General features: G+C 51.2%; 1 protein-coding gene and 1 long non-coding RNA gene across 6 annotated transcripts in view; one reads left to right on the top strand and one right to left on the bottom strand.

Annotated features, from left to right (window-relative positions):
• LOC115399073 (uncharacterized) overlaps positions 1-1,499 on the bottom strand; it is a 5,807-nt gene extending 4,308 nt beyond the window's left edge. The window contains exons 1-2 of the long non-coding RNA XR_003932629.1: positions 1,475-1,499; positions 972-985 (exon numbers count right to left, since the gene is read on the bottom strand). This is a non-coding gene — a long non-coding RNA (uncharacterized LOC115399073). The remainder of the gene's footprint in view (positions 1-971; positions 986-1,474) is intronic.
• The window catches only part of sptbn1 (spectrin, beta, non-erythrocytic 1), a 60,482-nt gene that overhangs the window by 35,943 nt on the left and 4,539 nt on the right, over positions 1-20,000 (top strand). For 3 of the 5 annotated variants that reach the window (XM_030106242.1, XM_030106239.1, XM_030106238.1), the window contains 36 exons: positions 362-535; positions 625-716; positions 1,001-1,081; positions 1,300-1,415; positions 1,503-1,615; positions 1,697-1,884; positions 2,214-2,331; positions 3,002-3,160; positions 4,366-4,461; positions 4,540-4,746; positions 4,904-5,057; positions 5,148-5,299; positions 5,414-5,632; positions 5,721-5,801; positions 6,946-7,364; positions 7,475-7,612; positions 8,005-8,125; positions 8,204-8,839; positions 8,911-9,113; positions 9,217-9,307; positions 9,390-9,536; positions 9,687-9,950; positions 10,217-10,441; positions 11,035-11,124; positions 11,211-11,489; positions 11,597-11,727; positions 11,939-12,143; positions 12,267-12,641; positions 12,936-13,022; positions 13,275-13,289; positions 15,510-15,667; positions 15,864-16,002; positions 16,297-16,381; positions 16,456-16,652; positions 16,737-16,837; positions 17,171-17,225. In XM_030106242.1, the coding sequence (XP_029962102.1) occupies positions 362-535; positions 625-716; positions 1,001-1,081; positions 1,300-1,415; positions 1,503-1,615; positions 1,697-1,884; positions 2,214-2,331; positions 3,002-3,160; positions 4,366-4,461; positions 4,540-4,746; positions 4,904-5,057; positions 5,148-5,299; positions 5,414-5,632; positions 5,721-5,801; positions 6,946-7,364; positions 7,475-7,612; positions 8,005-8,125; positions 8,204-8,839; positions 8,911-9,113; positions 9,217-9,307; positions 9,390-9,536; positions 9,687-9,950; positions 10,217-10,441; positions 11,035-11,124; positions 11,211-11,489; positions 11,597-11,727; positions 11,939-12,143; positions 12,267-12,641; positions 12,936-13,022; positions 13,275-13,289; positions 15,510-15,667; positions 15,864-16,002; positions 16,297-16,381; positions 16,456-16,652; positions 16,737-16,837; positions 17,171-17,225 (6,111 nt within the window). The remainder of the gene's footprint in view (positions 1-361; positions 536-624; positions 717-1,000; positions 1,082-1,299; positions 1,416-1,502; positions 1,616-1,696; positions 1,885-2,213; positions 2,332-3,001; positions 3,161-4,365; positions 4,462-4,539; positions 4,747-4,903; positions 5,058-5,147; positions 5,300-5,413; positions 5,633-5,720; positions 5,802-6,945; positions 7,365-7,474; positions 7,613-8,004; positions 8,126-8,203; positions 8,840-8,910; positions 9,114-9,216; positions 9,308-9,389; positions 9,537-9,686; positions 9,951-10,216; positions 10,442-11,034; positions 11,125-11,210; positions 11,490-11,596; positions 11,728-11,938; positions 12,144-12,266; positions 12,642-12,935; positions 13,023-13,274; positions 13,290-15,509; positions 15,668-15,863; positions 16,003-16,296; positions 16,382-16,455; positions 16,653-16,736; positions 16,838-17,170; positions 17,226-20,000) is intronic. The other 2 variants (XM_030106243.1, XM_030106241.1) reach the window with 1 other exon arrangement.

Here is a 20,000-nt window from a genome sequence, read left to right as displayed (position 1 = left end):
ACTGGGAGCATCTCAAAGTCACATTTCAGATTTTTTTTGAAGAAATAAAAACAAGATATCGACATGGAGCTCATTTAAAAACAGTTATTGTTGATGATTTTATTTGCTTTGAATATTTGAGGAGATAAAATTTGTTTTATTCACATGAATAAAGTTTCTTTTGTCCTCAAGTTCAAAAATACTGAATTAAAAAGCTGGAAAAATGTCCTTTAAATGTTTTAAAGATGCTTCAAACTGCTCCTGTGTGGCTGCAGCGCCCCCTGCTGTCTGCAGGAGCTCATTACAACTGAACTCTGTGTGTGTTTGAGTGTGTGTGTCTGTGTGTGTATACACTGACAGCGGAGTTGTGTTTTGCTCGCAGCCTAAACCCACGAAGGGCCGCATGCGGATCCACTGCCTGGAGAACGTGGACAAAGCCCTGCAGTTCCTGAAGGAGCAGCGGGTCCACCTGGAGAACATGGGCTCCCACGACATCGTGGACGGGAACCACCGCCTGACGCTGGGCCTCATCTGGACCATCATCCTCCGCTTCCAGGTGCGGGGCCGCGGCGCCCGGCCCTCCGGTCCGTGGGGTTCGGACCGTGGTTCCCGCTCAGGGGCTGAGCCTGGCTGTGTGTGTTCCAGATCCAGGACATCAGCGTGGAGACGGAGGACAACAAGGAGAAGAAGTCCGCCAAAGACGCCCTGCTGCTGTGGTGCCAGATGAAGACGGCGGGGTGAGTGCAGAGGGCGGGGCCAGAGGAGCAGCTGGGGGCGGGGCCAGAGGAGCCGCTGGGGGCGGGGCCAGAGGAGCAGCTGGGGCGGAGCCAGAGGAGCAGCTGGGGGCGGGGCCAGAGGAGCTGCTGGGGGCGGGGCCAGAGGAGCAGCTGGGGGCGGGGCCAGAGGAGCTGCTGGGGGCGGGGCCAGAGGAGCTGCTGGGGGCGGGGCCAGAGGAGCAGCTGGGGGCGTTTCAACGTCCAGACCAGATAAACTGATTTCTCCTCCTCTTCCTCCTCTTCAGATATCCAAACGTGAACATCCATAACTTCACCACCAGTTGGAGAGATGGAATGGCCTTCAACGCTCTCATCCACAAACACAGGTCAGAGGTCACACACTCCTGAAGATGTGTGTGTGTGTGTGTGTGTGTGTGTGTGTGTGTGTGTGTGTGTGTGTGTGTGTTAGTCTAAAAATATGTGTTTTATGATGAAGTTCCTCAACAAGGAGCAAAGACCTACAAGAAGCTCTGAGTGCGTTTTCATTTGTGTGTGTGTGTGTGTGTGTGTGTGTGTGTGTGTGTGTGTGTGTCTCCGCCCGCAGGCCGGACCTGATCGACTTTGACAAGCTGAAGAAATCAAACGCCCACTACAACCTGCAGAACGCCTTCAACCTGGCGGAGCAGCACCTGGGCCTGACCAAGCTGCTGGACCCTGAAGGTGAGGGGGCGGGGCCACGCCGTCCCAGCTGGCCTGACCCGTCCCCAGACCCCGCTGACCCTGTGTGTGTGTGTGTGTGTGTGTCAGACATCAGCGTGGACCACCCGGATGAGAAGTCCATCATCACCTACGTGGTGACCTACTACCACTACTTCTCCAAGATGAAGGCGCTGAAGGTGGAGGGCAAGAGGATCGGAAAGGTGGGCCGCCGGCGGAACGCCGCCCTCAGGCGCCTCGGTCCCGTGGCGTCGGAGCCTTTAACCCTGCGCCGTGTCTGACAGGTGCTGGACAACGCCATCGAGACGGAGAAGATGATCGAGAAGTACGAGTCGCTGGCGTCCGACCTGCTGGAGTGGATCGAGCAGACCATCATCATCCTCAACAACCGCAAGTTCGCCAACTCGCTGGTGGGCGTCCAGCAGCAGCTGCAGGCCTTCAACACGTACCGCACCGTGGAAAAGCCCCCCAAGTCAGTACCCCGAGCCCCCGCCGCCCCCACCGGGGGGCAGCTGCTGTAGCAAACAAAAAATAATAAAGGGGAGTACAGAGAGGGTTTAAATGAAGAGTAAAAGCTTTTCTGCCGTCGTTCTCAGTGTGACCACTGGAGGGCGACGTCGCCGTTTAGTTTAGACCAGCAGATCTAAAGAAGCAGAGGTTTTAAACACCAACACTGACTGAGCAGATGGTCGAGAACTGAGAGAACGACCAGAGAAAGAAAACACACATTTAACAGTTTAAATATCTGTGTGTGTGTGTGTGTGTGTGTGTGTGTGTGTGTGTGTGCGCGCACGCTCGCAGGTTCACAGAAAAAGGGAACCTGGAGGTTCTCCTCTTCACCATTCAGAGTAAAATGCGAGCCAACAATCAGAAGGTTTACACCCCGCGAGAAGGAAAGCTCATCTCAGACATCAACAAGGTAACATCAGCAGCGCTGCTGCTCAAAGTGTGGGGCGCGGCCCCGCAGGGGGACGCTGCACAGCTTTCAGCAGGAATGGTCCGGGTTGGGAGTGAATCCGGAATGAGTTCAAGGATGGTTTCATGTTCTGCAAATTGAAAGAACAGAGTGACTGAAAAATCACAAATTACATTTTTGATGATTGAAAAATATTTGTTGAGCTTGCAGAGAAATGAACAAAAACACGAGCATCATCTTTTTATTTATTGTAAATCAGATTTTTTTCGGCGGTTCTCGTGAACATTATCAGACATCAAGCAGATGAACAAATTCAACTTTGTCATAGTTGCTGCATCTCCTCAGGACTGTTCTCCTCTTTATATCTGTAGAACAGCTGTGAACACTGAAGTCTCTGAGCTCGCTGCTTCCAGACTGAAATCTACAGTGAAAAGCAGCTTTTAGGAAGATTAATAGTGCTGAAAATATCCTCAGCTCATAAAACCCGTTCTGCAGCTCTGAGGGTAGACCGTCTCCTGGAGGCGAGGAGCCTCAGACAAGCAGGTTTTTAATAAAAGAACATATTTGATGTGTTTTTTGTTTGAGAGAAAAGTCAGGAAATAGAAATAAAAAGTGGTCAGACCCTGTAGTCTCAGTCAGTTTGAGGACGTTGTTCTGGGTGCGCTTGTTTTAGGCGTGGGAGCGTCTGGAGAAGGCGGAGCACGAGCGGGAGCTGGCTCTGAGGACGGAGCTGATCCGGCAGGAGAAGCTGGAGCAGCTCGCCCGCCGCTTCGACCGCAAGGCGGCCATGAGGGAGACGTGGCTGAGCGAGAACCAGAGGCTGGTCTCCCAGGTAACACACAGCGCCGGGCGACGCTGTCACCGAATCACACCGTCACCACTTCACACTGTCACCGAATCACACCATCACCACTTCACACTGTCACCGAATCACACCGTCACTGAATCACACCGTCACCACTTCACACTGTCACAGAATCACACAGTCACCGAATCACACCGTCACCAAATCACACCGTCACCACTTCATACTGTCACAGAATCACACCGTCACCGAATCACACTGTCACCGAATCACACTGTCACCGAATCACACCATCACTGAATCACACGTCACCACTTCACACTGTCACAGAATCACACAGTCACCGAATCACACCGTCACCAAATCACACCGTCACCACTTCATACTGTCACAGAATCACACCGTCACCGAATCACACCGTCACTGAATCACACTGTCACAGAATCACACCGTCACCACATCACACCGTCACCACTTCACACCGTCACCACTTCACACTGTCACAGAATCACACTGTCACAGAATCACACCGTCACCACTTCCTACTGTCACAGAATCACACCGTCACCGAATCACACCGTCACCACATCACACCGCCACCGAATCACAACGTCACAGAATCACGCCGTCACCACTTCACACTGTCACCGAATCACATGTCACCGAATCACACCGTCACTGAATCACACGTCACCACTTCACACTGTCACCACATCACACCGTCACCACATCACACTGTCACCACATCACACCGTCACCACTTCACACTGTCACAACTTCACACTGTCACCGAATCACACCGTCACCACTTCACACCGTCACTGAATCACACTGTCACCAATTCACACCGTCACTGTTCACACTGTGAAAAGACACCCATCACATCACACCGTTACATGACATCTTCACCACTTCACACTGATCTGGAATCATGTTGGTCTTTATTTCTCTCTCAGTTCCTCTGAAGAGGATTTAATCCTGGGTGTCTTTGCTTCTTTTCTTCTGTCTTTGCCTTGTTTTCCTGCTTTCGTCTCTCACTCCACCAAATGATGTTCTCCTCCTCCTCCTGTCTTCCTCCTCCTCCTGTCCTCCTCCTCCTCCTCCTGTCCTCCTGTCCTCCTCCTGTCCTTCTCCTGTCCTCCTCCTGTCCTCCTCCTCCTTCTGTCCTCCTGTCCTCCTCCTGTCCTCCTCCTCCTGTCCTCCTCCTGTCCTCCTCCTCCTTGCTCCTGCAGGATAACTTTGGATTTGACCTCCAGGCCGTTGAAGCGGCCACTAAGAAGCACGAGGCCATCGAGACGGACATCGCTGCGTACGAGGAGCGAGTTCAGGTCGGTCCCGGTCAGCCAGACCCGCCGTTGCTCTGCTTGACCAGACTCACCTCCCTCTCTCCTCTCTGCGCGGCACAGGCGGTGGTTGCCGTGGCGAAGGAGCTGGAGGCGGAGAGCTACCACGACATCAAGCGCATCACGGCGAGGAAGGACAACGTGATCCGGCTGTGGGAGTACCTGCTGGAGCTGCTGAAGGCCCGCCGGCTGAGGCTGGAGCTCAACCTGGGCCTGCAGAGGGTCTTCCAGGAGATGCTCTACATCATGGACTGGATGGACGAGATGAAGGTACCAGGGGGCGGGGCCAGGGCCGGGGGCAGCCAATCAGGAGGGAGCGCCTTCTGCATCTGACAGCAGCCTGTGTTACCAGGCTGTTCACTTCTAATAGGAGTTAGAGGAAGATGCTCTATAACCTGGATGTGCGTGTGTGTGTGTGTGTGTACAGATGCTGCTGCTCTCTCAGGATTATGGGAAACACCTCCTCGGGGTGGAGGACCTGCTGCAGAAACACGCTCTGGTGGAGGCCGACATCTCCATCCAGGCCGACCGCGTCAAGAACGTCAACAGCAACGCCCAGAAGTTCGCTATCGACTCTGAAGGTGCTGAGACACACACACACACACACACACACACACACACAGATTTCTAGGCAGATGAAGTTAACCGCTGTGTTTCCTCCTCCTCCTCAGGCTATAAGCCCTGCGACCCTCAGGTCATCCGGGACCGCGTGGCCCACATGGAGTTCTGCTACCAGGAGCTCAGCCAGCTGGCGGCCGAGCGGAGAGCCCGTCTGGAGGAGTCGCGCCGCCTCTGGAAGTTCTTCTGGGAGATGGCCGAGGAGGTGAGCGCTCCATCTTTATGCCCAAAACAAGGAAGTGAAACAAAGTCTGGCTTCCTCTGTCAGCTCACCATCCACTCACTGTGTGTGTGTGTGTGTGTGTGTGTGTGTGTGTAGGAGGGCTGGATCAGGGAGAAGGAACAGATCCTGTCCTCCGAGGATTGTGGGAAGGACCTGACGGGCGCGCTGCGCCTGCTGAGTCAGCACAAAGCCTTTGAAGACGAGATGAGCGGGCGCGCCGCCCACCTGCAGCAGACCATCCGGCAGGGCGAGCAGCTCGTCGCCGACAACCACTTCGGGGCCGACAAGATCAAGGAGCGGATCCAGGACATCCAGGTAGGACCCGGTCCGACCCGGATCCCGAACTGGACCTGATCCGTTGACGAGCGGCTGCATGTGTGGGATGGTGTGTGGCGTGTTGCAGGAGCAGTGGGCCGCCCTGGAGCGTCTGTCGGCCGTCAGGAAGTCCCGCCTGCAGGAGGCCTGCAACCAGCACCAGTTCCAGGTGAGAACCGGCTTCAGCGCCCCGGGATCCAGCAAACACCCGAATACCCACAAACCACTGCCAGTCAGTTTGTTTGTGGAGGGCCGAGGTTTAAAATTCCCCCGAGACAGGAAAACCTTTCTCCTCAGTTTAATTTATTTTAAAGTATTTGTTTTCTTAAATTTTCATTTTATTTGAATTAATTTTATTCTTTTATTTCTTTTATTTTTTCTATTATTTTATTTTATTTTCTCATTATTTTATTTATGTTTCCTTTTATAATTTCATTTAATTTGAATAAATAAGTAATTCTAATTATCTATATGTATTTATCTAATTATATTTATCTATTTTATCTAAAATATTTATGTATAATATTTATATAATGATCAATGTTATTCTAAATTAATTATATCGATATTTTGAAAAATAATTATTTCATTATTGAAATAATATTTCTAATGATTTTGAATAATTACCTTCGTATTATTTATTATCATTATGATTTTCCTATTATAAAGCATTGTGTTATTATTTTTTGTGTTAATTATTTAGTATTCTACTTTTTAACTACATTTAAAATTATTAAAAAATGTAAAACTTCTCTTTTTGGTTCTAATTTTTTCCTGTTTTTATTTGATTTAAACATTTTTTTTTTCAATTTTTTTTTTTTATTGAATTTTGCAGGGATATACAATTTAACATGAACATTTGCAAAAAGGTTTATATGAGAGAAATCCTTAACAACAATAAAAAGGAGAAAACATAAAAAAATAATAATGATAAACATAACATATTGAACTAAGACAAATTAAAAATAAAATAAAAGAAAAAAAAGGGAAAGAAAAAAATGACAAACACACATCAATCTATTAAAAGTTATCTGTCATAAATGTAGCGACAGACATCCCAAATGGAAATAACAGCACATGACCCAATTTAAGCATTTTTTTTTAATGTTTTTATGGTTTAATTAACCCTAACCGTGCTGTTAATTCAGGGACAAATGAAGTTTTCATATAAAATGTGAAACTTCATCATAAATTGGAGTGTGATGATCGTGAGCAGGCTGCAGCTCCAGACGTTTTCGACGTTAAAGTTTCGTCTGGTTTGACGATGGGAGAGTTTTCTGCGCCGACGTTCATGAGACGCTGTGTCCGTGCAGGCGGACGCCGACGACATCGACACGTGGATGCTGGACGTGCTGCGCATCGTCTCCAGCGTGGACGTCGGCCACGACGAGTTCTCCACCCAGGCGCTGGTGAAGAAGCACAAAGACGTGGCGGAGGAGATCTCCAGCTACCGGCCCGTCATCGAGGCGCTGCACGAGCAGTCGCGCACGCTGCCGCCCGAGAAGGCCGACTCCGAGGAGGTGCGGAGCCGGCTGGCCGGCATCGAGGAGCGCTACAAGGAGGTGGCGGAGCTGACCCGGCTCCGCAAGCAGGCGCTGCAGGACGCGCTGGCGCTCTACAAGATGCTGAGCGAGGCCAACGCCTGCCAGGTCTGGATCGACGAGAAGGAGCAGTGGCTCAACAGCATGGAGATCCCCGAGAAGCTGGAGGACCTGGAGGTGGTCCAGCACCGGTAAGACCCGGACCCGGCGGCAGCAGACACAACCGAGCCTCATCTGTTCAATCTGAACCGGATGTGTGTGTGTGTGTGTGTGTGTGTGTGTGTGTGCTTTCTGAACCCAGGTTCGAGAGTCTGGAGCCGGAGATGAACAACCAGGCGTCCCGCGTCGCCGTGGTCAACCAGGTCGCCCGGCAGCTGATCCACAGCGGACATCCCAGCGAGAAGGAGATCAAAGCCCAGCAGGACAAGCTCAACACCAGGTACTGACCCTGATCCTGGTCTAGGTCCCGGACCAGGTCCTGAGCAAGGAACTTATCCTGGTTCTGAATCAGTTACTGAACCATGTCCTGAACCAGGACAAAACCAGGTCAAAAACCGGATCTTCCAATGGGTCCCAAGCCAGGTCACAAGTCGGGATTAAACCTGATCCTGTGTCTCATCAAACCTGTTCCTCGACAGGGATCTAAGTCAGACTCAGGAGTTTACTCAGATTACTGGATGTTTTGTGGCTTTATTCAGATTAAAGTGGTAGTTTTACTCAGATTATCTCGTTCTTTTATTGGGATTATTGGGTACTTCTACTGGGATGATCTGGTATTGGGATTCTTCAGGTAGTTTCAGATGAGCCTCAGTCCGGTTGATGCTCCTGCAGGTGGAGTCAGTTCAGAGACCTGGTGGACCAGAAGAAAGACAGCCTGAACTCGGCCCTGGGGGTCCAGAATTACCACCTGGAGTGCAACGAGACCAAGTCCTGGATCAAAGAGAAGACCAAGGTGCTGGGAGTCCCCGTCCATCCGTCGGTGTGTTGGAGTCTTCCGTCTCGGTAACTTCCTGTCCGGGTCCTCCTGCAGGTCATCGAGTCCACCCAGGAGCTGGGGAACGACCTGGCCGGGGTCATGGCGCTGCAGAGGAAGCTGACGGGGATGGAGCGCGACCTGGCCGCCATCGAGGACAAGCTGGGAGACCTGGGAAAGGAGGCGGAGCGCCTGGGCTCCGATCACCCGGAGCAGTCCGACGCCATCCGAGGCGGGCTGGCCGAGATCACCGTGGTGTGGGACGAGATGAAGGACACCTTGAAGAACCGCGAGGAGAGCCTGGGCGAGGCCAGCAAGCTGCAGCAGTTCCTGCGGGACCTGGACGACTTCCAGTCCTGGCTGTCGCGCACGCAGACCGCCATCGCCTCCGAGGACATGCCCAACACGCTGGCCGAGGCCGAGAAGCTGCTGGCCCAGCACGAGGGCATCAAGAACGAGATCCGCAACTACGAGGAGGACTACCAGAAGATGCGGGACATGGGCGAGATGGTGACGCAGGGCCAGACGGACGCGCAGTACATGTTCCTGCGGCAGCGGCTGCAGGCGCTCGACACCGGCTGGAATGAGCTGCACAAGATGTGGGAGAACCGGCAGAACCTGCTGTCCCAGTCTCACGCCTACCAGCTGTTCCTGAGGGACACCAAGCAGGCCGAGGCCTTCCTCAACAACCAGGTGAGACCCTCGGAGTCCGCCGGACCCCGACGCACCCGCCGGGCTCTAACGTGTCCCCGTCTCGGGTCCAGGAGTACGTCCTGGCCCACACCGAGATGCCCACCACCCTGGAGGGCGCCGAGGCCGCCATCAAGAAGCAGGAGGACTTCATGACCACCATGGACGCCAACGAGGAGAAGATCAGCGGCGTGGTGGACACGGGACGCCGCCTGGTGGCCGACGGCAACGTCAACGCCGAGCGCATCCAGGAGAAGGTGGACTCCATCGACCAGAGGTGACCCCGTGCTGCCACCACGCGGCTGAAGTCTGCCTGTGTGTGGTCGGTGTGCGATCCGGCTCTGCTGGCGCCGTTTCATCGTCTCGGTTCTGTTCTGCAGACACAAGAAGAACCGGGCGGCTGCCAGCGACCTGCTGAGCCGGCTGAAGGACAACCGGGACCTGCAGAAGTTCCTGCAGGACTGCCAGGAGGTAAACTGTGTGTGTGTGTGGGTGTGTGTGTGTGTGTGTGTGTGCGGTTACCTGAGGTCACGTCCTGCTCCTGTCCCCTCAGCTGTCCCTCTGGATCAACGAGAAGATGCTGACCGCTCAGGACATGTCGTACGACGAGGCCAGAAACCTCCACAGCAAGTGGCTGAAACATCAGGCGTTCATGGCCGAGCTGCAGTCCAACAAGGAGTGGCTGGACAAGATCGACAAGGTGGGACGGCGGGACGGACACGAGACGAACGCAGACATGAGACGACCACAAGCAGCCGCGAGGCGCCTCCTTTGGGCTCTTTAATTCATTTGTACCTCGTAGTTTTCCTTTAACAGACTGACGTCTTTGCTTTCTGACTCCGTCCTCCAGGACGGTCAGGCTCTGATGGCGGAGAAGCCAGAGACGGAGGCCATGGCGAAAGAGAAGCTGGCGTCGCTGAAGACCATGTGGCAGGACCTGGAGTCCACCACGCAGACCAAAGCCAAGTGTCTGTTCGACGCCAACAAGGCGGAGCTGTTCACGCAGAGCTGCGCCGACCTGGACAAGTGGCTGGCCGGCCTGGAGGGACAGCTGCAGTCCGACGACTACGGCAAGGACCTGACGTCCGTCAACATCCTGCTGAAGAAGCAGCAGGTGAGAGTCTCTCTTCCTCCGACACACAGCAGCACAGAAGTGAAAGAGGAAGCTCTTCTTCTGCTTCTGGCAGAGCGGGCCAGGTCAAACCGAGACTCGCGGAACGTTTAGAACTCGACAGGCAGGCTGAAGAGAAAACACACATCTGAGGTTCAGGTGGAGACGTTTACAGGTCCTGCAGGCGCACACACACACACACACACACACACACACACACCTCACTACAGCTGCATCTGAATTAAACCGTCTCCCTCCCTCCTCCCCAGATGCTGGAGAGCCAGGTGGAGGTGCGTCAGAAGGAGGTGGAGGAGCTGCAGACGCAGTCGCAGGCCCTCAGCCAGGAGGGGAAGGGCTCGGAGGAGGTGGACGGCCAGAGGAGGAGCGTGGAGAGCAAGTTCCAGTCGCTGCAGGCGCCGCTGCAGAAGAGGAGAGACAACCTGATGGCGTCCCGGGAAATCCACCAGTTCAACCGGGACGTGGAGGACGAGATCGTGAGTCACCTGCTTTTCAAACACGAGGCTGAAAAAGGAACCAAAAGTGTTGGCGGGGGAAGTTTCTGCAGCGCTGCGCAGGCTAACTCCGAATTAACCAAGAGTTACAGAGGCGGTTAGTTTACTGTTGTGATGAAGGAGCTAGTTATCGGTATAAACCTTGTTAATAGTTCATTTTTAAAGATGCCCTTAAGTCCAATCAAACATATTTAAAATGTGTCACAGTTCAAAGTTAGTCAAGTAAAGATTTACTGACACCCAGCGAGAAATACTGAAGGAGTCTTTAGTGAACGAGTTACTTTAGCATGATGAGAGTTGATAGACTTTAAGTTAAAAAGCTATCTGACATATTCTAATTGTGTACTTAACAAATATCCAGAGAGTAAGAAGTGAGTGTCGCATATCAGCGATGCTAAAGATAGAAGTTAGCATCTGAGGGTGAAAACTGGAGTCGGCGGCGCAGGACAGTTAGTCGATAACAGATAGGAGCTTGAAATCCAACAAGAAAATGCTGAGTGATTCAAGAATGGAGAATAAGAAGGAGTACATAATGAGGTGGAGTTATTAAAGATGCTCCATCTTTGTGTGTGTAGCTGTGGGTGGAGGAGAGGATGCCTCTGGCCACATCCACAGACCACGGACACAACCTGCAAACTGTGCAGCTGCTCATCAAGAAGAACCAGGTACACACTGAGAGACACACACACAGACACACACCCATCCCATCCTGACTGCTCTCTGACCCCTCTGTGACCTCTGACCCCTGCAGACCCTGCAGAAGGAGATCCAGGGCCACCAGCCTCGTTTCGACGACATCTTCGAGCGCGGCAAGCACGTGCTGCGTGACGGGAGTCCGACGGGCGAGCCGCTGCGCCAGCGCCTGTCGGAGCTGCAGGCGCTGTGGGAGCAGATCCGCAAGGAGACGGAGAAGCGCCACGCCCGGCTCAGCGAGGCCCACGAGGCGCAGCAGTACTACTTCGACGCCGCCGAGGCCGAGGCCTGGATGAGCGAGCAGGAGCTGTACATGATGTCTGAGGAGAAGGCCAAGGTGAGCGCCGCCCGAGGGCCGCCGGGACGCCGCCCTGCAGACTCTGGACCGTACAGGTCCACCTGGAAACGTGTCCCATGGGAATGACGAGTCTGTGTGTCCCTCAGGACGAGCAGAGCTCGGTGGCCATGCTGAAGAAGCACCAGATCCTGGAGCAGGCGGTGGAAGACTACGCCGACACCGTCCACCAGCTGTCCAGCACCAGCCGAGGCCTGGTGGCTGCAGGGCACCCCGACAGGTGAGGGGGGCTCAGTGTGCTGAGGTTATTCTGATCCTCACGTCTGTAGAACGTCTGCGAGTCAAACAGTCCTTAAAAGTAAAAGCTCTTCAGTTGATTTTAGCTGTAGGTTCAGCGATATAGAAGAGAGTGTCGTCTGCGTAAAGGTGTGTGTTTGTGGATGTCAGGCGAGCTCTTCTAAGTTTGGTCCGTCTCTCTCTCCGTCCTGCAGCGAGCGAATCGGCATGCGTCAGTCTCAGGTGGACAAGCTGTACGCCGGGCTGAAGGATCTGTCCGAGGAGCGCCGCGGGAAACTGGACGAGCGCTTCCGCCTCTTCCAGCTCAACCGAGAGGTGGACGACCTGGAGCAGTGGATCGCCGAGCGGGAGGTGGTGGCTGGATCGCATGAGCTGGGGCAGGACTACGAGCACGTGACCGTCAGTACCACACACACACACACACACACACACGCACACATAGAGCAAAGACATATGTGACCCTGTTTTTCCCTGTGTGATCTTAGTTAACTCTGTGTGACCTTGTGCGACCTTCCCCTGCAGATGCTGCAGGAGCGCTTCAGAGAGTTCGCCCGGGACACGGGGAACATCGGGCAGGAGCGCGTGGACGCCGTCAACCGGCTCGCCGACGACCTGATCAACTCGGGTCACGGCGACGCCGCCACCATCGCGGAGTGGAAGGACGGGCTGAACGAGGCCTGGGCCGACCTGCTGGAGCTCATCGACACGCGCACACAGATCCTGGCCGCCTCCTACGAGCTGCACAAGTTCTACCACGACGCCAAGGAGATCCTCAACCGCATCCTGGACAAACACAAGAAGCTCCCCGAGGAGCTGGGCCGCGACCAGAACACGGTGGAGACGCTGCAGAGGATGCACACCACCTTCGAACACGACATCCAGGCCCTGGGCACGCAGGTACAGCACACGCACATTTCTATTCAGACTAAAAACACGGGTTTATACTCGGGGTGTGTGTTGGCAAGGGCCTCACATTATGATATGCTTCACAATACTTCGGTCGCGATACAATATTATCGCGATATATTGTGATATCATGATGTATTACGATATTTTACTTTGATAACTTTAGTTTTTCAGTGTCTGCGGTTGTTGAATAACTTCTTCTATCTTCTTGATACTTGTGGAGCTTTAGATAGTTTCTTTCCTCGGGTGTGAAGTCCAGCTAACTGTGTCTTTTTTGTGATGTAGGTGCGGCAGCTTCAGGAGGACGCCGTGCGTCTGCAGTCGGCGTACGCCGGAGACAAAGCCGACGACATCCAGAAGAGGGAGGGCGAGGTGAGTCATCCCCGAATGGCGTCAGGAAACTCCCGAGAGCGATGCACGCTGAGCTGCTGCTGCACGCACAGACAGAGAGATATAGACCAGATTCACTTTCCAAAGAAGTGACTTCGTGATGGGTCGCCGACGAGCCGCGGCTGTCGCACATGATGGTGATGATGATGTTGAATATGCTGATGATGCTGAGCTCTGAGTGTGGGGCTGTGTTCTGATCCCGTGTGTCCTGTGTGTCCCTGCACACCCGCCCAGAAGAGAAAGGGAGAGGTGAGACTCCGTTTTGCCAGAAAAACGTCGGCTTTGCATCGTCATCTTCTTTTTTGGCTGCACTTTTCGACTTTCAGTTGACACTAAAATGTCGACGGGTCTTTGAGACATTTTAGTCGTTTCCATGCGGCTCGGTGGGTTCCCGGCGTCGGGCGCCGGTTTGCAAACGCTCCCACGGTTTGTTTCCGTCTTTCTCAGATCGCTGCACGGGCGGATTTCTGCACAAAAACCTCAGCGCTGCCTCTCAATTCACTGCACCAATGTCAATCGAATGTAAGCTCCACCCGCCTGGGCCTCCGAGAACGTCAGAACAAACGGCCCTGTAGTTTGCAAACGCAGTGTTGTCATGCTGAGTCAGAGAGGTGAGCTGCTTCCCGCTGTGAGAGTTAGCTGCAATCATAGCTAGATGCTATCAGAGCGAGCTGCTCCAGCTTAGACACTTGTTACCTGCTTGGTTTTCAACTAAGACATACGTTATTCTTTAGATAGTTAGATTAGGAGCCGTGGTCTGTCAGCTTGTTTGTTAACTTCTTAGCTGCTAATTAGTTAGCTCTTTAGTTACCTCTCAGCTCGCCTGTGAGCCACTTGTCAGTCAGTTAGCTTGCGCACGGCTTATTAGTTCACTTGTTAGCTGCTAGTTAGCTTGTTGGTTACTTGTTAGTTAGCCTGTGAGTCTGTCAGCTTGTGAATGGATCATTAGTTAGCTTGTTAACTGCTTATTGGCTTTTTCTTAGATATTGAGCTTCTGAGCTGCAGTCAGTTAGCTTATTTGCTTGCAGACATTTGGAGCTGTTTGTCCATCAAGTCTGGGTGCTGATTGAGCTAGGATTAGCCTTACTGCGTCAGCGCTACAGACGTCAGCACCCATAGACTGTGGCATCAATGCGCTAACACATAAATGCTAAAGTCTACACGTGATGACTCGGCAAAGACGAGTTTAGCACTACAGAGATCAGCTCTTGTAGACTTTATCATAAACGTGCAAACAAAAATAAATTCTTAATTCTATGGATGAATTTTCTGGATTTCTTTTTTAATGTCAAACTTCATAAAGTATCCAGAATTAATCTATATCGTGACACTACTGGTCAAGTGTTAGAACAGCCTCAAAACACACGACCCCTCTCCCGTCCAGACCTGTCTGCTGTGTTTGGAGTCCTCTGAGACAACCAGGCCCTCATTAGCTTTGACAGCTTCTTGATGTCCACCGCTGTGTTCTTGGTTGCCGCCATGACAAACACCAACGAGCTTCTGGCCATAACTGCTAATGGAGATCTTGAACAGGGTCCACTGGGACTTCATGTCCTCAATCGCCTCTGGTCCATGAGAGAAGATCTCACAGAGGTGGGAGTTGAAATCATTTGGGGCAGAGTCCTCTGCTAGTCTTTCCCAGCAGATCCTCACTATGTACCTGGGTCTGTCGGATCTGGTCTGCAGTCTTCCTGCCACCTGATCCAACTCACCACCAGATGGTGATCAGTCGAAGCTCTGCACCTCTCTTCAACAGGATCCAGAACAAACGGTCTCAAGTCGATGATCGAGGAGCTCTGGTACCAAGGACACTTCTGAGCATCCTTGTGTTGGAACATGGTGTTTGTTTGGACAAACACAGAAGACTCAAAACTCAGGCTCAGATCTGTCGGGTCGTTCCTCTCAGTCACCTCCTTCCAGGTTACCCAGTCGTTTCCAACGTCACCGTTAAAGTCGCCCAGTATGACTGTGTGCTGAACACGATGTTCCAGATGCCAAAACTCTGGATTACTGGAGAGGCTCAGGTGGAGCCCCTCCTCCACGCCAGCACCACGACTGAACGAGGCTTTTTCAGTCCACGGTAAAGTCTTTGAGGTTCAGTGAGTAGAACTGATTGTGAAGCTGACGAAAGAGACACAAACTCAGTCCACAAGTCGCTCAACGGTAGTCCAAGAACCACACTGAGACGATTCCAGAAGCTCAAAATGACCTTCAAACTGGTTTTAAAAGCACCAACCTTCATGGTCATCATTTTATAAATGAAAGCTGCCAGAGTGGCAGACTGAGCTCCGACCTGGAGCAGAGACCAGACGTTCCCAGACGGTGAATGTTGCCCTGTCGCCCTGCAGCCGGAGCTTCTGCCTCTGCAGCCCGTTCCTTTGCTTCCGTCCTGTTCCTGCAGTTTTCCCCTGCAGCTCGGTGGGATGTGACATGAAGCCTCCATGTTTCTGTCCCCCCTCCACCCCCCAGGTGCTGGAGGCCTGGAAGAGCCTGCTGGAGGCGGTGGAGGGCCGGCGGGTCAAACTCCTCGACACCGGAGACAAGTTCCGCTTCTTCAGCCTGGTGAGGGACCTGCTGCTGTGGATGGAGGACGTGATCCGGCTCATCGAGGCCCAGGAGAAGCCCAGGTGGGGGGGGCCGCATGGGGTGCCAGGGAGGGGGGCATGGGGGGCCACATGGGTCAGGGGCAGAGGGAGGGCTTCCGGGGCGGCTCTGCAGAAACAGTGCAATGACAGTCATTAGTCTCAAAACCAATCATGATAATATTGATTGAGACCAAACAAATGTGTGTGTGTGTGCGTGTGTGTGTGTGTGTCTGTCCAGAGATGTGTCCTCCGTGGAGCTTCTCATGAACAACCACCAGGGCATCAAAGCAGAGATCGACGCTCGGAACGACAGCTTCACTTCGTGCATCGAGCTGGGAAAAGCTCTGCTGGCTCGCAAACACTACGCTTCAGAGGAGGTGAGGAAGAACTGCCGCTCAACCAGTCCACTGCCCCCTGCTGGCTGCTCAGGTTAATTACATGAAGAAGAAAAGTGTATCTGAAAAGACACACTGGTCAATCCCATCTGTGTCCACTAGACGTCTCTGTGTGTCCTCAGATTCCACTGCATTTAACTGAAGAGAAAGCAAGACAAATGTTTCCCAAAACCAAATGTCAGCAGAATCGAATTAAAAATTTGTAGGAAGCTCAAGATGTTGATGCTCAGACGTTTTGTGTTTGTTTCGTCCTGCTGACACATTTTCTCCCCTCAGATTAAGGAAAAGTTGCTTCAGTTGACGGACAAGAGGAAAGAGATGATTGACAAGTGGGAGGACAGATGGGAGTGGCTGCGGCTGGGTGAGGCTCCGCCCCCTCGGACTCCGTTTCCCGGTGTTTTCCGGGCCGAGCCTGACCTGTGTGAGTGTGTGCAGTGCTGGAGGTGCACCAGTTCTCGCGGGACGCCGGCGTGGCCGAGGCCTGGCTGCTGGGCCAGGAGCCCTACCTGTCCAGCAGGGAGATCGGCCAGAGCGTGGACGAGGTGGAGAAGCTCATCAAACGCCACGAGGCCTTCGAGAAGTCCGCCGCCACCTGGGAGGAGAGATTCGCCGCGCTGGAGAGGCTGACCACGGTGAGGCGGCGCCACCTTCAGGCGGAGGAGGAGGAGGAGGAGGAGGAGGAGGAGGAGGAGGGTTGATGGTGTGCTTGTGTGCAGATGGAGTTATTGGAAGTGAGAAGAAGGCAAGAGGAAGAAGAGAGGAGGAGACAACCCCCACCTGCCGAGGCTCAGTCTGCAGACGCTGTAGCTCAGCAGAGGTACACACACACACACAGACACACACACACACACACACACACACACACACACACACACACACACCTCGAAACGCTCCCCGCTTTTCTTCTCGTCTGTATTGTTCTTGAAGTAACTAGTTACACATGTTTAAAGTGGAAATACTGATAAAAACCAACTGGATATTTGGGAAACGGTTGAAATCCCTTCAACTATTAAGAACATGGTCATGATCCTGCTGCTGGTTCAGTCCACACAAAGTTTTGGAATAAACTACTGATTATAAATTGCTCCTTGTGTTGTCGTGTGGCTGATTGTGTTTGTGTGTCTGATTGTGTGTTTGTGTGTGTCTGCAGGGAGGGCGAGCCGCTGTCTCAGAACGGGCTGCCGTCCGATCAGGAGTCTCCTCGGGTTAGTTACCGCTCGCCCGCCTACCAGAAATACAGCAGCACCCTGCAGAGCCGCAGGACCGCACCCTGACACACACACACACACACACACACACACACACACACACACACACACACACACACACTGCCTGAGGAGGCTGATCTTTAAGTGTTTCCTTATTAATGAACTTTGGGGTAAATGGACCAGTCAGGTGAGGAGACGGTTCCTCCAGCGGCGCCGGTTCCTTCACGTCCACCTGACGCCTCACGTCCAGCCGCCTCACCTCCGTCCTGTGTGTGTGTGGCTGCTGACAGGACCGGCCTGTCCTTCACGTCCCACAGATGCTTGATTTGACTGAGACCAGAGGAATTTGGAGACAAATTGAACGCCTCAAACCGTCGTTTCGTTTCTACTTTGTGACAACTCACAAATAATTTTGAGGAAATGATTACAAAATCATCAAACCAGCCAAAAAAAGAAACACGCAGGACTGGTCTCAATTATTTCAAAAACCTGTTTAAGTCCGAAAAATTCTTCATAATATTACTGCAGACGAAGAAATCAAATACATGCAAAAACTGTCCAAAACTTGTGTTAAATGCACATAAAACAAGCTAAAGTTCTGACTAAGATCTCAAAATGACCGTGAGGTTGGAGCGCTGGTGTGAGGATCCAGGCGGACATGAACGCTTCACTTCATCCAAACTCCTCACAGGAAGTGATGTCAAACCAGGAAGTGGTGAAGCTTTTCTAAGTCACATTCTTCATGAATTCCTGTTGTTCTGTTTCCTCCGGTCTGTCTAACATTTTGTATTTAATGTGTTTGATGAGAGAAATTAAATAAATGTAAAAAAAAAAAATCAGTCAATAAAAGATGGTAGAAGTAGAATGAGGAGGGTAGATAATTCAAACATGATAACATGGTGCTCTTTAAACCACGACTGAAGGTACGAATCCATGTCTGCTGTGTGTGTGACTGAATGAATGTTGTGTGGCACCACACGCACACACACACACACACACACACATGCACACACCCTGAGTACAGCCGGTTTTCACCCCTGCCTTCCCCCGTCTCTCTCTCTCTCTCTCTCCTCTCTCTCTCTCTCAGCCCGACACTCCCGTCATTATCTCCCCTCAGCTGTTAGTCTTTCTGCTCGTCTACGTCATCCTTTACAAACTCACCCTGTGGAACATGAACACATGAAAATACACAAAAACCCCAACAGTTTTGTATCGTAGGTATTTCGTCTGTTCAGTCTCTAACGCATATCATGGTATCATCAGCATATCGGGGCTACAAATGAGCAAAAAGTTCCCAAAACGAACAGAGGAAGTCTGAATACAAAGATTTATGTACAAAGAGCTCATGTCTTATTGTTATAGGTCTTAAATTTAACATTTTCAAGCTTTTTTGAGTTTAATCGTGAAACTTTATCAATAACTTGGTGCAGTGATGGGTGTATTTTAACCTTTTAAATGCAAGAAAGAAAATTTATAAAAATAAAGATTAACTTAGAGGGAAAGAAACATTGTTCCTTTAAAGGCTCATTTGAGTAGTTTGTGTGTTGAACGTTTGCAGTAGTTTCTTATTAACACCGAGGTTTTCTGGATAAAGATGTACTTTCTGTTCACCATCATCCTGTTTCCCATCATGCATTGTTATAAAAATCCATCCCAACATCCTGCAGACGTTTACATCACTGATGTCATTGTGTGTGTGTGTGTGTGTGTGTGTGTGTGTGTGTTTTCATGGTGTCACTGTTGTTCCTCCTCCTGGTTTGTGTTGCATGTCCATGGAGCTGTCATTATTTTCTTTTGTTTGTTTGTTTGTTTGTTTTTTACTAACACACATGAGAATAAACCCGTTCAGACTCATCCTCTCACCCTGACCCGTCCTGATTTGTGTCTCTGTGTCTGTTGTGTCGTTGCATGCCTCCACCTCCACCTTCATCACCATTTCAGTGCCTCAGTTGGATTTTTGTCTCGATCAGTTTCATCTTTAAACTTCATGTTGAGTGAAACGAGCAGAATCGCCACTGCTTGTTGTTACTCAGTGTCTTTGTTTTGACGACTAGAACTGAATACATGGAAATGAAAACACAAGGAACAGTGATTTTCCACCTGTTTAGGTCTTATATAGAAGTTTTTCAATGTCTGATAAAAGTCATGGTGTCATCGGCATATTGCGGTACTCTAATGAACACTGTGGGACAAATTAAGCAATTACAACCCTAAACTATGACAAAAATGTAAATCTTAACCAACTTATATACTTAGTTTTTTCTTACATGTCTTGAAATGAAAAGTGATTTATTCACTTTTATTTTATTCAAAGACTGAGTGACTCAGCGCTGTCACAATTGTGTTGTATATTTAAAGAAAACCTGAACAAAGCCTGCAGGTATTCATACAGATGATGAATTTGTGCACTGGGGTTCAGTAGTGAGTCAGCTAGCTGACCAGATTTATCAATCTTTTAGTGAAAGCTCTAAAAATGACTTCAGCCTCAGAGTCCCATTTTAAATCCTGTTAAGGTAATTGAGAATCCATCTGATTTTAATTTCTACACTAAGATCATGAGATGGCGCCAGAGCTTTTAATACCAAACCACTTCGAGTTGACTCTGCTGAAAGCTCTAATGCAATAATCTCCCTGTAAAGTTTCAAACATTAGGAAATAAATTCTTCCTCCATGAGCTACGATAAAGTGCTCTGAAAGTCTGTGCGACTTTTATTGAGCTTTCAGCTGAAACTCGAATATTTTATTCCTAAATTAAAATTCTAATGGGTCTAA

Source organism: Salarias fasciatus, chromosome 13 (assembly GCF_902148845.1).
Source record: "Salarias fasciatus chromosome 13, fSalaFa1.1, whole genome shotgun sequence".
NCBI classification, from domain to species: domain Eukaryota; kingdom Metazoa; phylum Chordata; class Actinopteri; order Blenniiformes; family Blenniidae; genus Salarias; species Salarias fasciatus.
Note: the sequence above shows the minus strand (reverse complement) of the source record. Positions and strands in the feature narration are given on the sequence as shown.